Source organism: Nannospalax galili, unplaced genomic scaffold, assembly GCF_000622305.1.
Source record: "Nannospalax galili isolate Female #2095 unplaced genomic scaffold, S.galili_v1.0 scaffold624, whole genome shotgun sequence".
Taxonomy (NCBI): Eukaryota; Metazoa; Chordata; class Mammalia; order Rodentia; family Spalacidae; genus Nannospalax; species Nannospalax galili.
Window position 1 is genome coordinate 431,459 of NW_008351633.1, and position 21,207 is coordinate 452,665.

The 21,207-nt window shown below is 39.0% G+C and overlaps 1 protein-coding gene across 10 annotated transcripts in view; it reads right to left on the reverse strand.

The window, feature by feature from the left end:
• Dnm3 (dynamin 3) overlaps window positions 1-21,207 on the reverse strand; it is a 605,597-nt gene that overhangs the window by 310,281 nt on the left and 274,109 nt on the right. For 7 of the 10 annotated variants that reach the window (XM_029553749.1, XM_008848499.3, XM_017802043.2 and 4 more), the window contains exons 13-14: window positions 21,155-21,206; window positions 20,261-20,290 (exon numbers count right to left, since the gene is read on the reverse strand). In XM_029553749.1, the coding sequence (XP_029409609.1) occupies window positions 20,261-20,290; window positions 21,155-21,206 (82 nt within the window). The remainder of the gene's footprint in view (window positions 1-20,260; window positions 20,291-21,154; window position 21,207) is intronic. The other 3 variants (XM_008848501.2, XM_008848497.3, XM_008848502.2) reach the window with 1 other exon arrangement.

Here is a 21,207-nt window from a genome sequence, read left to right on the forward strand (position 1 = left end):
AATGCAAGCAACTTGGTCTTCCTATAGACATACCATGGTAAACAGTGAGGGTTTAAGGCAAATGCATTAATGTATCCAATATGAAATCCTGGTTTCACATTTCTTCCAATGAAAGGGAATCAGATACCTCTGTTTCTCACATTTTATGTGTTTGGTTGTTCTGTAAACTCAGTCAGTGTAGGTTGTGAGAATACTGATAGCAAAAGCTGATACCTCTCAGTTATTGGGAGCTTTCTCTTGTTTAAAACCACAGAGATACTTTCCTGTCTGCATGGTTACCTCATCTACCTTAGTCCCAGATCCTAGGGAGTAGTTTATGAGCTTCCTTCTGCAGTGCCACAATCTCTTGTGTCTGATCTAGTTGTCTTTCATTTGCTGGCCTGCTAGGTAAAAGAACACATCTCATGGGAGCTGGTTAAAAACACTCGCTGCTCTTCCAGAGGACCTTGGTTCAATTCCCATCACCTACATGGTGGCTAACAACTGTCCATAACTCCAGTTTCAAGGGATTAGCCACCCTCTTCTGACCACCAAAGGCCTTGCATGACATGGGTGCATTTACAGACATGTAGGCAAAACATTCATACACATTAAATAAAAATAAAAAGAACATATCTCACAACTTCTCTCTTGCATTACAGCTTAGAAATTGTTTTAGCATTTTTAAAGGATTTTCCTGCTGTTAATTATAAAAGGATAAAATAAAAGATCCCATTCCAATGACTAACCTCTTCTCTTTTCCTCCTGTCCAAATACATGTTAGCTTTCCATTTGGGATATTAAAGAAAGACCAAACATGGTACCTATGGGACTCTAAGTCACAAAGAATGCAAGAGTGTTGTATGTATTTGGAAGATTTAGAGACTTATCCCATTCTATGCTCTACAATAGACAGGGCGTAAGCCTCAAGGAAGACTTGGAAGTGACAGATGGGATCAAACCAGGCTTACACAATTCGAATGTTCTAACAAGACATGCTAATTCAGACAGGTATTCTGATGAAAAGTACTTTAAGTAAGCAAGTTTTAGAATTCCTGTCATGCTTTATCCTCTTTCCCTAAGAACATAATGTTCATTCTTACATTTAAAAATGATAAATGGAGTGTAGGGTGGGGTGGCTCATGCTTTTAAACCCAGAACTTAGGAGGCAGAGACAGGCAGATCTCTGTGAGATGAAGGCCAGCCTGATCTGCAAGGCAAGTTCCAGGCTAGCTGGGGTTACAGGGAAACCCTGTCTCAAAAAGTAAATTTAAAAATATATTTTTGGTAAAGGGAATGTCATACAATAATTAATAAGCATTAGTCCAGCCTGGAAAATTGATTTTTAATCAATACACTCAAATTTAAAATATTGGCTTTTCAGAGATGAAGATCAGTAGAGTCTAGACACTAGTCAGAGATACAAGATCCATTTGTACATTAAAGATAGTTTTTGAATAATTACTGTATGAACTGAGTAGCTGTTAAGTGTTTCTAAACACTATAATTTATGTTCTTGTGTTGGGCATACGTTGCAGTGATGTTATAAGTCAGAAACAAAAAGTAAAGAGATAATTACATAAAGATAAGTACTATTAAAAAAAAAAAAGTCAAGCCATATAATGAGTGTATATTTTGTATGGGGAAGAAAAGAGTACTGTCTCCCTCAGTCTGGATTCAGTCTAATTAATGAGGCAAAACTATCAAAATGGAAATCATTACAGGGTGTGAACAGGGATAGGATCAGACTGTTTTAAGGTGACTTTCTGGGGCTAAGGAGATGGCTCATTGGTTAACTGTTTGTCATGGAATCATGAGTTCTATCCTCAGAACCCACATTAAAAATGGCAGGCAGTGGCATAAATTTGCAAGTCCACACTGGGAAGGAGGAGAAAGGAAAATCCCTGGGGCTTCTGGACCAGCTAGCCTAGCCTGCTCAGTGAGTTGCTGGCCTGTGAGAGACCCTGTCTCAAAAAAGGAGGTGGAGCCATACATGGTGGCTCACACCTTTAACCCCAGCACTTTAGTCACAGCAGAGGCAGGTAGAGCTCTGTGAGATAGAGGCTGGCCTGGTCTACTGAGCAAGTTCCAGGCCAGCTGGGGCTAAAGGGAGATCCTGTCTCAAAACAAAACAAAAGGAGGTAACCAGAGTCCTAAGGAAGAAATAACTCCAGAAGTTGACTCCTGGCCTCTACATACACACACACATACACATAATTAAAATTAAATAGTCTTTCTCTGGCTGTTGTGCTGAGAGATACTCAGAAGTGTAAGCAGAGATGCAGAGAAACCCATAACCCTGGTGTGAGAGAGTGTATGCTTCAGGCAGGGCAGGAGTGATGGACTGACTGACAAGTAATCAGAGTCAGGCATGACGGGATTTGTTAAAGGAGGGAAGGTGTGGTTTGAAAGAGGGGGGAAAATGGATGCATGATCTCTTGCAGATGGGACTCCCTGCCCTTTGAAGATAGGAACATTGTTTAATAACTCTTTTTATTCCTGACACCAAACATACATCCTCACCTATTTTACTACTATTGTTATAGATAAAAATAAAATAGGGAAAAGCATGTGTTTCACCTGGGCACAAACTCAAGGTGAAACGGAGTGATCCACTTGTTTCTCTCATTTGTAGATTCTTATGAGAATAAAAGTAATTTCAAGAAAGGATTATTTTATTACAATGCCTTAAATATTTTTATCTTGTAAACAACAGTTATAGTATTCTTTGTAGTCTAGACTATAGATAGTTTAAAGTTTATAAAATGGACTTGATCCAAGATTTTCATGGTGTCCCAAGATAGTATAAGATTTCTACATAAGCCAGCGATATCATGGAGAGACCAGATCTTTGGACTTTTCAGACCTGGCTCTATCCCTTTGGGCAAGATCCCCTTAGAAACTCAATCTTCTCATTTGTACATGAAGATAGTAGCGTCTGCTTTTTGAGAATAAATAAGTAAGTGCAGAGCACCCAGCATCTGTCAGCTTTACTTCCCGATAAGGAAGAATACCAGTGGGTGTCGGTACAGGGACCCAGTGGCACAAGCCTATGAAGGAGGTCAGGACCCCACTCGTTAGGAGATGGGCATGCTATTTCATTTACATTCTTGCCATGTTGCTGTGTAGGGCGGTTATACAAATTCACAGGATTGTAGAAATTCAGGTACTAGAAGGCCCCTCACATAGAACACACCCCAATCCCCCTTCCAATCCATTACCACTGCACTTCATAACACTGGCCATTCCAGTCTCTGTAAAGCCACGTGTTTTCTGATCTTGGCCTTGCATTCTGGCAGGATTGTTTCCTGCCCACATGGCAAGCCATCTTATCACTCTGAACCTGCCTTATACTATCCTTCTTCCAAAAGGCTCTTTTGTTCCTTCTTTCCAAAGTGTCCTCTAACTTTACTTCCTCACACATCAACCTGTTTTGGATCCTTCCAATGCTAAATTAGCCACTTGTGTTCTTGTTTGTCTCCTGTCTTGACCATCACTGGAATAAAACTGCCTTGAGAACAAGGATGTAATCTGTCTTAGTTGCCATTCTACACCCAGAGGTGTGTCTGGCACTAACTGAATGAAGAGTGAAGGAAATTGGCAAATACTGAAATCCCTTGGAAAGGCTGTACTGTTTGCATTCTCCCTTCAGAGAAGTTAGGAAGAATGGACATGCAGAAGACACTAATGGTTGACACACACCTACCAGAGAATGAGAATGTGACTGGCAACACTAGAATTCTTAGTGCACACCTTTAATCGCAGCAGAAGCAGGCAAATTTCTATGAGTTCAAAGCAGCCTGGTCTATGTAACAACTTCGAAGCCAGCCTAGGCTACATAGTGAGAGTGTGTGTAGGAGAGAGAGAGAGAGAGAGAGAGAGAGAGAGAGAGAGAGAGACAGAGAGACAGAGAGAGAGAGTTTCATTTGACGCAGGTGTGATTTTTCTGAGTTTTGCTAAGTACATTTAGTCTTCAACTATAAAAAAATTAAAATCAGGGGGTAGAAAGAGATAATTATAGTATGTCCCTCAAAGAATTGTTGCAAAACTTGAATGGGGTAATCAACAGAAATGTATTATTATCTTAATACATACTGTATTAGGTAACTAAAAAATACAAACTGATTGGCCATTTGGTTAAAATAAATCATAAAATAACACTGGTTATTTTTGTAGCTTATTTTCTGATTATTATTTTGACTCTTTCTAAAGCCCAATAAGACCACTCTTTTGCTAAGGAAAGCCTTTCCACCTTTAATCATTAAACTATACATCCAGTAAGTACCCATACTCAGTAAATAAATTACTCATTAATTCATAGCCAGAGGACTATTTCAAACTGCTAATATTATTAAATAGAGGACCCATGGGGGGTAAAATTCTAGAAGTTCAAGAGGACGACTTCATTAATCATGACAGTGAAAACCTTAGTGAAGATTTCCTGTGAGCAGTGCACTCTGCATGATCCCCTTCCTCATCTGCTCGGTGTGCCTGTGACGTGTGCAGCTGTTCCTCCTATTTCATCTTTGAATACCATGGGGCACAGAGAGACTAATTTTATGACGTGCAGGATTCAGCTAGCAAGTGATAAGTGGACACCAAACTCTTCTTAGGTTCCAAGTCTACATTCAAGGACAAAAACAAATTTAAAAAGACATCATTCTAGATATATTTTCTTCTCACAGGACTGAAAACTAATCTTTAACATCCATAAGAACTGAATGTACAGAAATTACACCTATCAGAAAACAGAAAAACCACTGAGATACAAGGCCAGCATCACTGGGATGAAAGGGTCACTCTGATTTACAAGTCAGAGAACTACAGAATATAAAAGACCAATATTTCACAGCTCTACAATATTATCTGGAGCCTGTTGCTAGGGAGCAGGACAGCTTAGGGGGCCAGATCCAATGGATTCAGCTCCAGGCCTCTACCATATACTACATCTGTCATCTTGGACAAGTCATTTAACTTCCCTAAACCTTAGTTAATCTCAGTCATGGAGCTGTTGCTACCCAGACCATAGAGTTGGTAAAAGGATTAAAGAAGAAAAATATGGGAAAGTGCTTGGAAGAGAGCTTCATTTAATAAATCCTTAATACATATTAGATATTATCATTATCAAAATAGAGATAATGTTGCATAACTCTAAGTTTGTCAGAAGAGAAAGCAAGGACACACTGTCTCACATGAAACAATCACATAATAAATTGTAGCTGTTCTGAGTGTGATGACTTAAAATTCTAAAATATTCTAAAACAACAGGTAGAAACATAAACACACAGAGAAGTTCTGGGTAATGCAACTGTGGTGGTTTGAATAAGTGTCCCCCACAGGCTCCAAGTATTGGAATATTTGGCCCCAGCTGGTGGCGCTGTTTGCAGAGGTTTAGGAGGTGTGGCCTTGCCAGAGAAAGCACATCACTGGGGGTGGGCTTTGAGAGTTCTACGCGGTATTCTATTTCCCGTTTTCCCTCTCTGCTTCCTGTGCCTGCTTGAAGATGTGAGCAGTCAGCTTTCTGCTCTGGCCACCTCCCACCATGCCTTCTGCTTGCAAATCTAATAAACTCTTCCTTCTATAAGTTGCTTTGGTCATAGTGTTTTATCACAGCAACAGAAAAGAAACTAATACAATCACCATATAAGAAAAAAAGGAGCCCATCTAGGGCAGTATTTTGATGAATAATAAAGCAGTTCCAGCAGCTTGTATGGCTCCTTTCTCTCTGAATTTTATTATGTCCACTGAATTTTGGACTCATCTTGTTCTGACTTACTTGGAACTTTGTTCACTGAGCTTCTGTTTTCCCAAGATCAGCATGTACGACTGAAAACAGGGACTTCCTGTGCCTGTAGGTCAGTTCTGCCATTTGCTAGCCATGTGCACTTGGTACAGTCACTTCATCTAGCTACAACTTCCGTTTCCTTCCTTCCTTCCTTCCTTCCTTCCTTCCTTCCTTCCTTCCTATTTTTTCATTTCATCAAGAATTAGAAACAATGATCCTATCTTCAAACACATGTTGGGAGTTTCAAGTATGATAAGTGTGTAGAGTACTTTATAGAACGTGTCTGGCATTTAATAAATGTTCAATAAACTCTAGAAATTATTAGATAATGTTAGCCATACTCTATATTTTGGGGAGTACTTAAACCTTTTCCAGATCAAAATGTACTCAATATTTTTTTCTTTTTGTAATATAGGTCTCATGTAGCTCAGGCTGGTCTCAAAATTGATATAAGCCAAGGTTGACCTTGAACTTCTGATCCTCCTGCCTCTGCCTCCCAAGTGTTGGGATTACAGTTATGCAACTACCACATCTGGTTTATGTGGTTTGGGGATCAAACCCAGGGCTCTGTGCATGCCAGACAAGGACTCTACCAACTAAGCTGCAGCCTCAGAACCAAGTCAATGAATTATTGATATAATAGTTCTAAGCCATGGTTAATACCAACACTCAGAACCATTTGTAAATCTACAGCAGACATATTGTCACAATGTCTGGGAAGTCACAGAGATGAATGGAAAGCTTGTACAATAAAAATGATGACAACATCTGCTAGAGTTCAAATATAATTCATTCTAATGTTAATCAATCATAAACCAGTTTCTTTACAAGACTGGAATTTACTATGCGCACTATGTACTATATTCAGAATCACATTTCAGAACTACATGAAATAAAAGTTGTGACATATTTAGGTGGGAAACTTACATAATCACTATAGGTAAGCCCCAGATGACAACTGGATATATCCTAGAATTCCCTGTCTGGATGTTAAACATCATGGTCATTATTTTAGAGATGGTTTACATATCTAGCCATCTAATTCCAGGTGTTAAAAATCTTTACTTCTCTATTCATTCAACATTGGACATCTACTAAGAGGGATTTATGTTAGACACAGAGAATGTAGCAATGAAAATAACAGTCATTGTCCTTGATGGAGCCGAGCTCATAGGTAACTGTGGGAGAACAACATTAACAAGCACACAAAACTAGGGTAAGAAAGGCATGTTTCTAGGGAAACAGAGTACAAGACTGAAAATAGTATAGAAGTTGGGGAAGTTCTTCCAAGGATGTGCTATATAACCTGAGAGAAATGAAAAGATGCTATTCAGGTAAAAATGGAAATGAAGACACTCCAGGCACAAAGAGTCCCGGGAGGGAAAGCACCTAGACCAGTCCATTGGCTAAGCTGCCTAAAGACTAGGGTTGCCAGAGCCCAGAGCCAGGAGTACCAGGACAAAGGAAAGCACAAGAAGCAGCCATGGCATTGGGTAACAGATGCCAGAATTTGAACTGTATCCTAAATATCAAGAAGTGTTTGGAATGGTAAGAAGCTGAGGTTCAACAGATTCTCCTTTGTGTTTGTAGCAAAGAAAAACAAAGAAAAACACAGTAAATGTTTCCCAAGTTTGTGATTTTAGCAAAATTTTTAGGGGAGAGTATTGGAGCTTCTGGTTAAAGCCAGTTTTTTCATTATTTGTGGATTTTAACTACCCATGTTCTTCCTGACCTCCTTAATCATGGCTAATTGAAATGTGGCTCTAGCTCAAGAGAGTCCATGAGGAAACTTAATAAAGTATGTAGCAGATGAAACCGTGATTTCTGATGGAAACTGAAGAACATATAAGTAACAGGCATTTTGATTTCTGTGGGAAATGGAGAGGTCCTGGTAAATATCAATCATCCAGACCAACTATTTTGTTAATCCCCCAAACCAGTTGCAGATGTTGGCTCAAACAGCCAGGCTTTGCATCTGTAATTTTAAAATTGTCTCATATTTCTAAAACTTGACTCCACATGCACCGGAAATCAGTGACATGAATTATGAACCTCAGGAAGGGGAAAAGCACAAGAAATGCCAGAAGTGATAGGAGATAATACTCAGAGAGTGGCTGGGCTGTATGCACAGGATGAGTGAGGGATGACACAGTTCCTTCCTCCAGGACATGGAACCTGCCACCGCACAGCTGTAAACAAAACCCCACAACTGGACGTACCAAGCAAGAGGGAATCATCAATAGATAGTTGAGTTCTCAAAATCCAATCCTCCTTTTCCCTTTCCCCTCCACCACTTCACAGCAGGTCAACAGGAAGACCAGGACGCTGGAAAAGGAAATAATGTCTACAGAGAGAGCCATTGAGAACATACGTACATTCTAAGAATTTCTTAACCTTAACCCTAACTAAGAAAGTCTTTTTTAGTAGACTAGGGAAGGAAGTCATAAAATATTCTACTAACCTATTGATTTAGTTACAAGTGTTCATTTTTCATAAAAGACATGTCATAAGAGAGTCAGATTAGAACTTAACACATTATTTTATAAACAAGGAATAATCAGTTATTAAAATCATTTAAACTGTAATGACTATATTTGCTATTAATACTTGTCATGCTCGAGCTCATTTTTATTTTTATTTATGTGCACTGCCTCCAAGACTGTGCTCCATCCATCCAGACAATATAAGTGGCAGCACATCTAATAATCAATCTGCCCACAGGGGCCATCCATCACAGGCGGTATGTAAATAACTCTGGGAACGAGGACAAAAATTTCAGCCAATTGTTTGGTCAGGAGGGAGCACGGTACAGAGCTTCAAGGAACTGAGATGTGATTATGAAACCAGGACACTCATTTCCTGAGTGTGGACCATTCATCCTGGAGAGTTCAGCCTAACTGGATCCCAAGGGGTAGAGAATGGTTGGTCATGGAAGCAAAGAAATTTCATAGTAATTTGGGGGGTAAGGCATTTCATTCCTTAATTTAGTAGAAGCACTATATGTTTACATTCTGTTCAAAAGATTATCCTTAAGTTTTATTTCTTTTCTAAACTTATATCATTAAGGAATCAATACTGCCAGACAAATAAAGCCACTTTGGCTTTTTCAGAATTTTTCAGCTATCTCTGAAAACAGCACTAACTCTTGAATTACTCAGACCACCTCAGTGAAGTCCCAGTCTTAGCAAACATGATCCCTCAGAAACTATGAGGGACCTGTTTATTGCAAATATTGGGGGGAAGAAGAAAAGGGGAGACTTCATGAAAGGGTAGGGGGCTTATAGCAAATAGAATTTTAGACTGATATGTAGGGCTACCATATGGGAGATCTGTGAAGCAGTGTTCTCAAATAGGATTATATTAGGAAACAAAATTTCAATGTTTACAACAATTTATACTAATACTAGCATTAATGCACTGTTATTTAGGTTCCTGGATACTGAGGCTTCCTTGATCAGTGCTGCCCGAGCAAAGCTAAGACTAGAGTCCATAAGGCTAGTCAGGCCCCTGCCTGACTGATGCCATTCCTGTGAGCCTCCTTTTTATGAATGCATATTGCAGGATTCTCTAATTGAAACAAATCAAGGACTAAAATAAAGATGCTTCTTTTGAAGCTCCTGAGTTAAATTTCCTAATACAACAAAAGTTTGAATAATAACGCTATTGTACTGAATGTGAAAATCCATGCTCTAGGGACAGAAAGTACCATTTGCCTCAGTCATGCTGAATTTGGGACCTATTTATAATTAGTGGATTGGGTTTCAATATGGGAAGAAATGGACAAAACCAAATTACAAGAGCTGTAGTGGAAATGCCAACGAGACTGCCTCAGTGTTTGTTGGCTTTCATTTTCACTATGAACTACTGGCCTCCTTCCCAGGGGACACTCTAGTAGAGAACATGGATGTCATCACCAAGAAAGATCCCATGGCCCCTTTATAGTCACTGAGGTTTGACAGTTTGTGTTTTGCTAATCCCCAAAATTGCTAAACTGAAAGGACTGGGGTCCTCTAATAATTAAAGAAGTTGGCATTGCTGAGAAGGATGCTCAGCCTGTGAACGGGCGGAGAAGCTCCCAGCCAGTCAACAGCTGAAAGCCCATCTGCTTCCTTCTCCTTTTACCAGTGCAAACCCTGAGATCCCCAGGCTTCTGAGGGCATCGGAGTATCTAGGACTCCCCTCACACTCAACAAACCAACCAGCCCACTCTTTCACCCAGCAAGCTATGACAAAAAATCAATTTCCTTTTCCTTTTTCCTCAGTTTCTGTGAGATTTCTCTTCATTCTGTAAGATTTTAATAGTATTCCATATGCATTCTTTTCTACAAGTTACCATTTTATTTTAAAGTTAAAATATAGTGATCTGAAATTGAATACTAAGAGAATTAATTCAGTGTCAATATGATCATCTCCAATAGCCAGAGGGGCTTATACCAGAAAAGCACTGATGCTTGGTAAATGCATCAGCATAAGAAACTACGCAGTTTTCTCAAAAACTCAAACATCGTTTCTGACAGAGGATATCAAATATAGAGCAATGTCTTATCATAATATGTGTGTATATAAATCAAACACCAACAACAAAATTAAGGTAACAGAGTAAAAGCATTTTCATTAAAATTAAAAAGCCACTAATAAAATCCACTACTGTTTTATATTAAGGAAGGAATAATTTATGACAGTAAAAATAGAAAATACAAGTATACAAAGCATAAAGGCCAGGTGTGGTGGAGCACGCCTTTAATCCCAGCACTCGTGAGGCAGAGGCAGGCGGATCTCTGTGAGTTCAAGGCCAGCCTGGTCTACATAGTGAGTTCCAGGACAGCTGGGGCTACAGGGAGACCCTGTCTTAAAAAAACAAAAAAAAAAAAAAAAGCAATTAAGCCAGGTGTGCTGGCACATGCCTTTAGTCCCAGCACTTGAGGCAGAGGAAGGGGGAGCTCTGAGGCCAGCCTGGTCTACATAGTGAGTTCCAGGTCAGCTGGAGCTACAGGGAGACCCTGTCTCAAAAAAAAACAGAAAAATATTAAATGAAAAACTACTAGAGAATCCAGTAAAGTCTACTGATGTAGAATGCCCTTAATCAGTATTTTTCATGCAGCAATAATTAGAAATTTTAATTCTATCTATAATGATAGAATAAAAGTATTTCTGATTATTTTACATGGCAACAAGAATTGTTAATGTACCCATATTAAGAGAAAATTAGAAAATTATAATGAACAGAATAAACAATTGTCTGATTGGAAGGAAGAACACATATGAATGAATAAATCTTCATCGTCCATTAATTTATAAGATTCACAAACATGTAGTCTCAATTCAGGTTACATGCTAATTGGAATATGACAAGATTTTACTATTCAGCTAAAAGAATGAGTAATCTATAAGAGCAATAAAATATTTTTGGAAAAGAATGGTAATGAACAGAAATGGCTAGCAGATGTGAAAATGTACTAGATAGACAGCTGCAATAATTAAAAACATGTCACTGTACAAAAATGGAGGAACACAATAAAAAACCTTTAAAGACCCTAAGTTAAGAGCTCATCCTTGCTGGAATGGAGGCCACAATTCTGCCACCTACCCGCTGTATAACCTAGGGTGATATCATTTACATTATTCATAAAACAGAATAAATGACGGACTCTGTTTCACAGGGTTGCTGTTGAACTGGGTGTGTTAATGTCAGAAGCATACTTTGAGCTAGCCACAGAGGAAGCTTTTAAGAAGTGTGAGTTCAAGTCCAGTGTGGTGACACTAACCTGCAATCCCAGCACTCAGGAGACTGTGACAGGGGGACTGTGAGTTCAATACCACCCTTGTCGACTTAGTGCTTACTTAGTGTTCTGATCATTGCACTGTCACAGAGGAAATTAGCACGCCAACAAGAAGAGATTGCAAACCACTGGTGAGAGCATTGATCACTCATACAATTACACATGTGCATTTAGTCCTTTGGAATAAGATAATCAATAGCCAGTACAAATTGAGTGAGACACAATAATCCTATCCCTCTTGCAATAGCCCTAAGAGGCAGATTCATTAATCACATCCCATGTGCAAAAGAGGAAATGGAGGGACAGTGATGCCTGTGGCTTCAAGTGGCAGAGCCATGGGCTGAAGCCTGGCTATCAGGCTGCAACATCCATGGGTGTAACCTCCACCTCTGCTACCTATGTTATTGCCTCACTTTGTACGTGCACTATGACAAATCCCGTGGAGATGCAGCACAGAGACAAATGCCAAGAATGGCTTCATTAGAATGCTGTAAGCATAAGGGTATTTTATTGCTCTTAGGGCCAAAGTCTCCTTCCTCAATGTAAATGCTGTAGAAGAAATGAGAGAGAGCAATACTAAGCTAGATCTCAAAGAACAGCAGCACAGTGGTCAGCACAGTCTGGGACACGCTCGGGAGACCGAGGAATGGTTAGCTGAGTCAAGAGTGCAGTTGTACAAGAGAAATCACTTCAGTTTCCTATAGCACAGTAGGATAATGATGGCTGATAATTAGACCAAATTCTTCAAAATAATGAGTATTCTTGAATGCTTTCCAACACAAGGAAATGATACATCTGAGGTGACAGATGCACCAATTGCTCTAATTGGACCATTACACATTGTGCACATGCTTGAATTTCACATTATACCCTGTTAATAGGTTATTATATGAAAAATATTTTTTTAACTTAAAAAAAAATAGGGACTAGAATGATGGCCCAGTGATTAAGAGCACTGGTTGCTCTTGCAGAGAACCCGGTGTTTGGTTCTCAGCACCTATATGCTGTCTAACAACTGTGTGTAACTCCAGTTCCAGGAGATGTGATGACCTCTTCTAGTCTCCATGGGCATTACACCAACATTGCACACCTACACATACATAGGCAAAACACTCATACACATAAAATAAAAAGGGAAAAAGAGAAAAACAAGTAGATATTGCTAGATTTTTTTAAAGTTTACCTCAAGAATATTAAGAAATTTAAAACACACAAGAAATGAAAGAAAATTGTTAATAAATACAATAGTACATTAAAATTCCATTATGAACCAAGAATATTAAAAAGCTCAGGAAACATAAGAAATGCAAGAACAGTTCATTCAGAAAAGAATACTAATAGTCAATGAACATAAAACACTTCTCACTAGTGAGTTACGGACATAAGTAATTACAGCTTCAGAGGACAGCAGCCTGTGACCAGTAGGAAAAAACACAGGCAAGATAAAGTACACTTTTTGAATTGTCTAAGTCAAAATGAGTACCTTTTATTATAACATACAATAAAAAAGTGAAAGGCAGAAATATCAGAAAATATTTCCTCTCTATATACCATATGAAAAATATACAATCTACTTAAAAAACTAAAGTCAATGTGAAAATAACACGACAGTCCTCCTAAAATGGGCAAAGGGCACACCAGACATTTCATAGGAGTGTATAAAAGCTGTTCGTATCACAAAATCGAAAGCTACTCTATAACCAATGGTCAGTTAAACAGAAACCATGAGAGGAGTATGTTATTCTTTCCCTTAGATTATCAAAAATTATGTCAAATACACTTGTTCAGTGCTGGGGGTTTAGGACCTCATATGCCTACAGTTGTTGGTTAATACTGGTGCTGAGATTTTGGAAGAATAGCACCATGCAGTGGGAACCGCCCTAAAGCCTCCTTCAAGGTGGTGAGGATGGAAATATGAGTCAGTCCTACCACAGAGAAGTTGCAGTGAACATCGGGGACACCCTGGTACCATTGCTGATAATCTTTATGAGCTGGCATGCCATTCTTTCTCAACATGCCTTGGTTTTCTTATCTATAAGACTAAAATAATAGAGGACCCATCTCAGGGCTGTTGGGAGCAGTTAACAAGGCCTAAAGTGCCTGAAACCTCTCCTAGGCTTACTAGCTACTAGCATCTCATTTAATACTTACAAGCACCCATGAAGAAGTTACTGCTGATCTTTCATGACAAGACTGGTCACCTCAGAATATTGTCTAAATAATGTGCCCATGCTTACATAGTGACTTCATGGTCCCAGTTCTGAAGAAACATTGGATTGTGTTGATTCTCAACCTCACACTAGTCAATAGAACTATTTTTAAAGGAAAGAGAAAGTGGGGGGAGGAGTGAAATTCAGATAATGAATTTGAAAAAAAAAACCACACTAAATTTAGTCAATAGTCCAGAGTTTCAATAAGGAGGTATTAACTGCTATTATTCCTTTAAGAAGGCAACTTGCCCAAGCATCCTCTTCTCTAAATTAAATTGTTCTGAAGACAGACAATGCTCAACAAGTCCCTACTGTCATCTGGTATACCTCCTGGGGTGGCTGTGCTCTCTTCTTCAGACAGCAGCTGGGACTTTCAGGTGGAGAGGGCGCATCCTCTCTTCCAGACCCTGTGATCAGGTGAAGAACCTGCCCTGTTCACCTGCCCAAGCCTAGGTCAATCAATGTGGCTCACGGTGGTTGGTTCCGAATGAGTGCACAATCCAGGAGTCCAATCAGAGTAATACTGTGGAGGTTTCTCTGGCTCTTTTATTTCTACCAAGTTCTAGTAGGAGAGCCCCCTGAGGACAGGTTCAATGCTTTGTAGCACAAGAATGGAGCCGAAGAGCAAAAGAACAGAGCCAAAAACACAGAAGGGGCCAGCCTGAGCCATGGATTAAACAACCCACAGTTCTATACTTCCTCTCCCTTTTTTGAGTTCAATTACACAAATTGACAAATTCTTTTTCTCCAGAGTTTAAGTTGAATTTTCTGAAATTTACATCTAAAAGAATCCTAACAGATATAGATATTGGCACCAGAAAGTCAGGTGAGGGTCTAAAGGGAAGAGCAGAGCTTTGAGGAGTACTCTGCCTCCAGCTGGGAAGCTGGCAATCACTGTATCTGTTCTAACACAACTGATCAAACTCTTGCCACACTTAACTGAAGCCCTGTGCCTCAAAAGCTGAGAAACCAGAGGACTTGGTACAAAAACCTGAGAATACTGGGCGGTGCCCCTAATTTTTTGAGACATGATGTTCTAAGAAAAAACTAAGTGAATTTTCAGAAAATAAAGAGGAGGAATCCTGGTTTGAAAGGAAGGGACTGTGCTTCTGGGAACCTATAGTATAAAAGACTGATAATGACCTGAATATTTGTAGGTTTGGGAAAGTCAGCCAAGTTTCAGAGTCCAATCAAAAATTAGGAGTGATAGTGGGCACATTGATAGCAAATAAGCAATAAGTCTGAGCCTAAGAGGTACCACACATGGCCCACCCAACACCTACTTTCCTCCTGCCTGAAGATGTCTTCCCATTCATTTGTAGGTGAGTACAATCTGGGACCAAGGAGCATGCCCAGCACCTTCCTGCCTACACCGCGGAGGCTAATGTATGAAGTATTAGTCATGTAAATGCTAATCAGGCCTCTTTGCCCCTAATATATTAAAGCCTAGAGAATTCCATCCGTTTCTTCTTAGCTATCCACATCTGCTGAATACACATGGCTTCATACTGCCCGTAGCAGCCCTATGTGCTCCTCCAGGACTGTGCTCTTTTATTCCAACAACAACCTCTGACTTTCAAGTGGCATTCAAAGACACCATCTACTCACTAACTTCAACCTTGTGCTTCACCATTGCTTTCTCAATCCTAGGACATATTTTCTTTGATTTCAGTAAAGTCTCCAGTGCCCAAGCTTATCTATTTCCTTTCAGGTTTCTGTCATCATCATCATTTTTCTTTTTCCTGAGCGCAAACTCAGAAACACCTTCCTGTTTCTCTTGTATTTCCCTAATGACTATGCCTCTGGTTAGTGGAATGTAAAGCAATGTGTATCATTTTATGGGCTGGTCCTTCAAAGCTCTTTCACTCAGGCTTCTGTTTCTTTGCCATTTACTGAAGAAAAGAGAAGATTCTAAAGTCCAACAATGTTATGGTGTCGGATTAATATAACAATAGAGTCATAATTTGATGGCATTATTGGGTAGTAGTGGGAAGTAGGAGGTTGGGCTTAATTAGTCACTAGATGTCTGATCTTGGTGCCTTTGGAAGGGTGTATCTTCTACTTAATCCTGCCTCACTCTCCGCTCTCTGGCCACCATGAGATGAGCAAGTCAGCTTCACTGTGCCTTTACCATGACGCTCTGGCTCAAGACAAGGAAGTCAGGAAAACATAGTGAATCTATTGTTACATTAATCCAACAGTTGAGACAAAGTACTTATGCTCCAGCCATTTCAGCTGGCTCCCAGGTCTTGACCCTGCAAGCCTCAGGGGACATTTTATATTGACACCTTGAGTCAAAATAAATCCTTCCTCCCTTAAGCTGTTTCTTTCAGGTATTTTGTCATAGTGACAAAGTCTGACTATGACTTCGTGTAAAGTGAGATGCCCCTGTTTTGATGATTTCTTTGGATTGTTAAACACAGTGAATCAAACTTTCATTATGCTAAGCTGCTGAGATTCTGAGATTGTTTGTTACTTGAGTAACCTATCTTGATTTATACGCTAATCAAAACTACTCACATTAAACAGTACTTTACCACAACTTCTCGCTCTTCAAAATTTTAATGCATAGTTTCTCTTGATCTTCTATGTTGACTCTAGAAAAATCTTAGCTCAAGACAGTTCAGTTACATGTACATGTAGCCTTAGCTTATTTTATTTTATTTTATTTTATTTTATTTTATGTGTATGCATGTATTGCCTGCATGTAGGTAAGTGTACCCATGTTGTGAAGTGCCCACAGAGGACAGAAGAGGCCATCGGATCCCCTGGAACTGGAGTTACTGACAGTTCTGTTAGCTGTCACGTGGGTGCTGGGATTCGAACCTGGGTCCTCTGCAAGAACAGCCAGTGTTCTTAACTGCTGAGCCATCTCTCCAGGCCCTGTCCTTAGCTATATGTTACCTCACAGCTGTAGAACAGAAGAGCAGCCTTCAAGGACCAGAGCCTATCTCATGACTTTGGTAGCCACTATATACATACTGTGTGTGTATATACTGTAAAACATGTAGCTCCATTCTACAGGACTCCTGAACTGCAAGCTCTAATGATATCTCCAACAGACACACAAAAAATCATACGTTCTGTTCCAACTTCCCCTGACAGGCTCCTTCTTCTTCTCCTGGCCTTGCTTTGTAAGTGGATTCCCTTAGCCATAGGGCTGGGAGGGTGACTTATTCTTCTAAGAACTACTCATAAACCCTCCAATGCTATACCTTAAATATATTATGAATCTTTTCCTTCTTCCTTGTGCTTCCTGCTACAAATATTTTAAGTTTTCTTATCTGAATTTCTTCAAATATACTATCATTTTTTTCTCACTGTACTTGGACTCCTCCTACCATTCTGCGTGGCTGTCGCACAAAGCTTTCTGATACAAAAATCAGTTAGCATCCCTAACATATTGGAAATCCATCACTGGCTCGCCTGTACCTTTGAAGAAATAGTTCTCTGTCTCTTTTAAACACCAGATACTTTTATCCAGCTCCTGACCAGAGGTTTTCCACGGTGGCTCAGTCTCAACAGAGCTACTCTTCTTGAGTCCAAATCTAAAATTAACCTTCTTGGTATGTTCTTTTCTCCATCAGAGCATCACTATCTTATCTGCACCTAAATCAGAAATCTGACAGCAATAGAGTCTCCAGCCCTCTCCCCAACATCCAGTTTATCACAGATCTTCTGAATTCTTCCTACTCAGTATGTCTTGAATTTATTACCATCTTCACAAACTCAGAAATACCCCCAATCTCTTATCCACATTTCCCAGCCAGTCTCTTCTTTCCATCTTGCCTCCCCTTCAAATTCTTCTTCCATTTCCAAAGCAGAAAGATGTTTCTGAAATGTTGATGTGATTGGACTTAAAACCTTACAGTGATAGTCCACTTTTTCAGCAAACAAATAGAGTTTTACTGGAACTCAGATCCTCGTTGCAGCAGACAAAAAAAAAATCATAAATAAGAAAGATTACTTTAAACAGTGTAAGATGCAGGGGAGGGAGGGTAATCAACACAAGGAATAAGGCCAGCCTCTTGCAGAAGTGATGTTTCCGTAAGACCTGAGCAAGCAGACATAGCTAGAATTGGTATAGAATGCAGACTGCATAGTGCTGAGTTACCAACACCTCCACTATGGAGGGAGCTCCCCAGGGTCTGCAGAGCCTCTGACTGATTCACCATACTGCTCTGAACACAGGTTTTGTCACATTTATATTTTAAATACGTTTGATGAGTACAGAGATGAAGGTTACATTTAAATTGTGTAAAACCTAGGTTTATATAAATTGTGTGTTTATAATTGTTGTGTTATTTGTTGACATCAACTTGTAGGACTATCAAAATTGCCAGACAGAAATGAATTGTATTAAGACTATAAAGAACAAATTTGTTTTTCCTAAGTCCTTTCAAAGTATTTCAGAACAGGTGCTACATGACAGTCTCCTACAAGCAGGATCCCTCAGAGTACAGCAGATTGGAAAAATCTCTTTCAAGACAGGGCAGTTTTATCATATTAGCAAGCATCAGTTGGAAGGCTGGGATCCAATGTCCTTGACTTTGAGTCTTTTGATGGGCAAAACTGTTTTCATACAAATTCAAATCAACATTAAAAAAGAAGATTCATAATGAGAACAATTTTAAGTCATAATGGTGCGTCTCTGCTAAGCAGAAAAACTGTAAAAGATCCTCTAAAATATATTGTCTTGTGTTGTAGATTGTTGGACTGGATTCTAGAAAAACAATATATTGAGATTCATAACGCATTGGCTACAAATTGAGAGTATTTTTTAACTGGCATCAAAATTTGACCTAATATAAGAAGATTTACCTCCTCCGTTTACTCTATTTGATGTGACTTTTAATTTGTTTCACTACATACATTAGGCTATGTTGGTTGGCAGGGTGTTACCTATGACCCCATGGGAACGTTGAGTAATATATAACACAATAAATGCATTGTTTTTCTAGAGTTAAAATAATTCTGACTTTCAAGACTTAAGTGGCCTTAAGAATTTTTCTATTGAAAACACCCAATTCTATTATCTATGGTTACAAAACTTATATGATGTGTGGAATTTGATGTACTTATCAAAAACAAAGTCACAGAAACACAGTTATCATGATTTTAGCATTAACAAGGTTCATAATTGAAAGCATCTCCAAATTTCCCCTCAGATCTAATTTAAACTAGGCATCTATACCATTACACAACTGCTTTTCCTCTATGTGTCTTCTGACCATGAGGAAACTCTTACAGGTAAATCCGCACTACACCCACTCACAATCAAGACTTTGTGGGCATTGGAATAACTTGCCATAATTTTTCATTTCCAAGTGCTTCATTATCTACATTTTATAACTTTCATAATTTTCTCATACTTAATATATTTTCTCCTAAAAATTTCAAGTAGCACCTGCCCCCTGATAGCAAGGTTTCTACTCTATCTATGGGATATGTCTTACACTTGGCTGTAAGTTTCATTATGACTATCATTTCCGACTCTCACAATCACCCTGCAGACATTTTCTTTTTAAAACAGGGTCTTATTGTGTAACTCGGGCTGGACTTGAACTCACTATGTAGCTCAGGCTGGCCTTGAACTCATGGCAGTCTACCTGCCTCACTTCCTGAAAACCTCCACACTTGATTTTGCAGGGATATATTCTATTCTTCCCATCACAGATCTATGCAAATGCAGGATCATTTTATCTAAAGCTCCCAAGGGGAAAAGTTGAAGCTGAACCCAGGAACACTGAGGTCTAAAGCTTGTGTCTTCCAAACATCAGGGACAAATAACTAGCCCTTGTGCCAATCTCATTCCCAGTGCATGCAGTTAGAAAGACAAACCTACTTCATTCACAGTACAAATGGGAGCACAATCTCTTCCTAAGTTCCTATGCTACCCATTTGATCATGTCACATACTCCTATGAAATGTAGGGAGGGTATCTAATTTTACGATTCAACTTTACATTCATATAAAAAAATATCATTTTGCTTTTGGTCTTTTATTCTTAAAAAGTACAAATAATTATAACTGGTAAGCTTATAAATGTATAGAGCAAAGTCAGATGTTCAGCATTCACCCACCTTTTGGAAGCATCATCTACATTTATTGGAAACATTATCACGTGTGGGGGAAAAAGAAAGGCTTACACCTCAGAACAACAAAGCAGAGAAGAACAGGGAGGGAGATAATTAATGATTTTAATTATTTTAAGGCCCATTAAAATTAGAGAAATATCGAAGCACTCACAATGTTAAGGGTTATTGTTACAGCATTTTAGAGTTTACTAGTTCATACCTTTCAATCACAGCAAGTTAATAGCAGTGAAGGCTATCCCTCTGAAGAGAATTTTTTATTTCAGTGATAGGATGTTATGAACAAGACAACCTAAGTTTAAAAAAAAATTAGTAGCAAGCGCTAGTTGAGTTAATCAGTTAAAGACAAACTGTGCCCTTGGGAAGCTAAATGAAAAAGCAACAGTAAAGCTTACAGAACTTAGCTCGTACAATTTGCCTTGAAGGCGGAAGATTGGTTCCCTGAAATAGCAAAGAATTATATGCTTTAGTTCAGAAAAAAAAAAAGAGTTTTTAAAATAAAGTCTGTTATTACCTCTTCTCCTTTCAAAACAATGGGAAAAAAAGTCTAGAGCAGAGGTTTCAATTTGTCCAATAATTGTACCTCTACATTCAAAAAAGAAAACCTTAAAAAATCATCATTGTTTTGACTTGAAAAGAAATAACAATGCAAATATTCATTATCACATAAAACATAAAAGAAACAGCAAACTGCCAGGGTTAATTCAATCTCTGCAGAGCGCTATTAGTCAGAGACAGCTGGTCAGTCCCCAAACACAAAAACTCAAATGATCAGATCTTTGTAGACATTAACAGCTTCATTAACCAATAGGAATTTGGCGTGGCAGATATTAAATCCAACACTGCCTTCTTTATGAGCTGTCCTTTCACTGTTACCAAGCTGTGCAAATGTGTGAACTAGCCAGCAGCACCAGAAAGCCCATGCAACTAGTTACTCACCGTACTTTAACCTTGAACTGACTCACAGATTCAATGTTAAATTAAGTTCAGTGGTAATGGAAGCAAGCGAAAGAGGACACAAAAGGTCGCGTTCAGGGTGCACAGCAAGTAGCAGAAGTTACTTAATTAAGGTAAGTCAATGTGGTTAACTGCGAAAATAGCCAAAAAGAAATGCAGTCCACACACACACACACACACACACACACACACACACACACACAAAACCTCGAAAAGCAAAAATAAAACAAAAAGCTGCATCTCAAGCAAAAACTGAATATGATTAATTTGCATTAAAAAATTGTCAGTCAAGCAATTTAGTTCCAATGCTCTGGGCAGCATGCACTGAATCTCTTGCACAGTTCCTACCTGATTTCCAATTGTGGTTTTCTTGTGAACCTGACTGCTCCTCTGCTGAGCAC